The 1,867-nt window shown below is 37.8% G+C and overlaps 1 protein-coding gene across 1 annotated transcript; it reads left to right on the forward strand.

Annotated features, from left to right (window-relative positions):
- The first annotated feature begins 245 nt into the window (after window positions 1-245).
- Window positions 246-1,273, forward strand: LOC131052559 (uclacyanin 1-like). Its single transcript, XM_059210692.1, has 2 exons — window positions 246-423; window positions 780-1,273. Exons 1-2 carry the CDS (start codon window positions 246-248, stop codon window positions 1,271-1,273), a joined length of 672 nt encoding a protein of 223 aa, XP_059066675.1.
- The last annotated feature ends 594 nt before the right edge of the window (window positions 1,274-1,867 follow it).

Raw genomic sequence — 1,867 nt, forward strand, 5'->3', positions numbered from 1 at the left:
ACTCCCATTTAGGTGAATCTATCTAGTTTTAGTCCGCTTCCATTAGTTTGTCCAAATTTGTATCCTCTAGTTTACATGAATCTACTTGTTCTTAGGAAAATCAACCCTATCATTCTAAGGAAAATTCACCTTGTCATCATCCTTAATCATCTACCTTTCAAGTGTATAGTCCATCCATCCTTGGGAGAATATAACATATTATTGAGTTCAAATCCTCATGAAATATAGTCATGTTTATGTCAATGATGGCTCCAAGTGCATCTACTTATTGCTTGATCTTCATGGTGATGGGATTCACTTTCATGAATATGATGGGGTGTTCAGTAGAACAACATGTGGTGGGGAACGACAGAGGATGGGATCCTGCCTCAAATTTCAAAGGATGGGCTTCCCGCAAGATCTTCCATGATGGAGATAATCTCTGTAATATTGCCCTTCCCTTGTTATAAATTTGTTCAGAAATTTTAGTAAGCCCTTTGATTAGGGTTTATAGGTTATATATGTATGGATGCTATTGGATCTTTCATATCTATTTAAATCCCATCTGTAGATATTAGATTGGATCTTTCACCATGCCCTACACCATGGTGAGTGCCTACTTTTAGATCTTGTCAATCTCTTATGAGTAGCTCTTTTAATTGACTTATGGTAGTCAAAATTGGGTTTGTGGAGAACTTAAAGAATAGATCTTTCTTCTAATGAAAATTTTAGGTTAGATAAAGTTTGGCCTTTGTGCCCAGAAAAATGATGGCAAACAACTACATTTTGACATTTGACAGGGTTTGCTTATGCTTCCTCTCAACAAAGCGTATTGGAGCTAAAGAGTCGAGAAGAGTTTGAGAATTGTGATGTGAGCAATCCAATCAAGCTATATGATGGAGGGCTTGATGTAGTCCCACTCATTGAAATGGGTGACAGATATTTTACCAGTGGAAATGCAAAAGACTATCAATGTGGAATGAAAGTGCACATTAATTTTTTATCTGATGGACTCGACAATGGCCAATCTGACAATTTCGATGTAGTTTCAGATGGGCTTGACAATGTGGCCAAAGATTTGGGTTTAGATTTATTATTAGATGGAATGGAGCATTATATTGCTGCTTCTACTAGTGATGATTCGATGGAGGAGGGGGCAATAAAGGAGGTAATTGTTGAAGGGCCCACATCATCACGAAGGCAATTATCTGATTGCCCTCCATCAATTCTCATAAACCTCACACTCTCCATTTGTGGTACTATTATCACCATGCTTATCTATGCCATGCTTTAGCTTATCAACTCTTTGTTTGATTAAGAACATATATATATATGTATCTTGTACAACGTTTGCTAGCATCCTCCTTGGGTGTGCCAAAATAGGAGCTTTGGAATAAGGTATGGACATCCATGAAAGCATAATCGAAGGGGGTTTTTTGTCAGAAATTAGTTGCAAATGCTCCAATAAAAAAATTCACAAAATGGGGTAGCATACACACGGCATGTGAACTGTATGACGAAATACCTCAAAGAGATGTCATTTCATGGAATTTTAAGATCACAGGATATGCACAAAATGGATTAATTCGCAAAAAAAAAACCAGTTGCCCTTCTTTGAAAAACAAAGAGTTCCTTTGATTGCAAAAAAAACCTTACCTTGCTTGTGCAGAGATCGCTCCGGCGGGGGGGGTAGGGAGGCAAGATGGTCACCGCTTGCTTCGGCCTGTTTGCTTTCAAAATGAAAATGCGTTGTGTGTTTTTTTTAATAAAATACCCGAGGTCATCGAAATTCTGACGAACATGGGCATTTTAAAAAAAAAAAATCAAATTTTCACACAATGCTCCTTGTCTGTCGGAAACCTTCGTCGGAATTTCACCCCAAATGTAT

This window comes from Cryptomeria japonica, chromosome 8 (genome assembly GCF_030272615.1).
Source record: "Cryptomeria japonica chromosome 8, Sugi_1.0, whole genome shotgun sequence".
Classification (NCBI taxonomy): domain Eukaryota; kingdom Viridiplantae; phylum Streptophyta; class Pinopsida; order Cupressales; family Cupressaceae; genus Cryptomeria; species Cryptomeria japonica.

Bases quoted from the DNA above. Each gene is read 5' to 3' on its own strand.
- LOC131052559 (XM_059210692.1), top strand. From the start codon at position 246: ATGGCTCCAAGTGCATCTACTTATTGCTTGATCTTCATGGTGATGGGA. The intron at 424-779 runs GTAATATTGCCC...GACATTTGACAG, and splicing joins CCATGATGGAGATAATCTCT to GGTTTGCTTATGCTTCCTCT.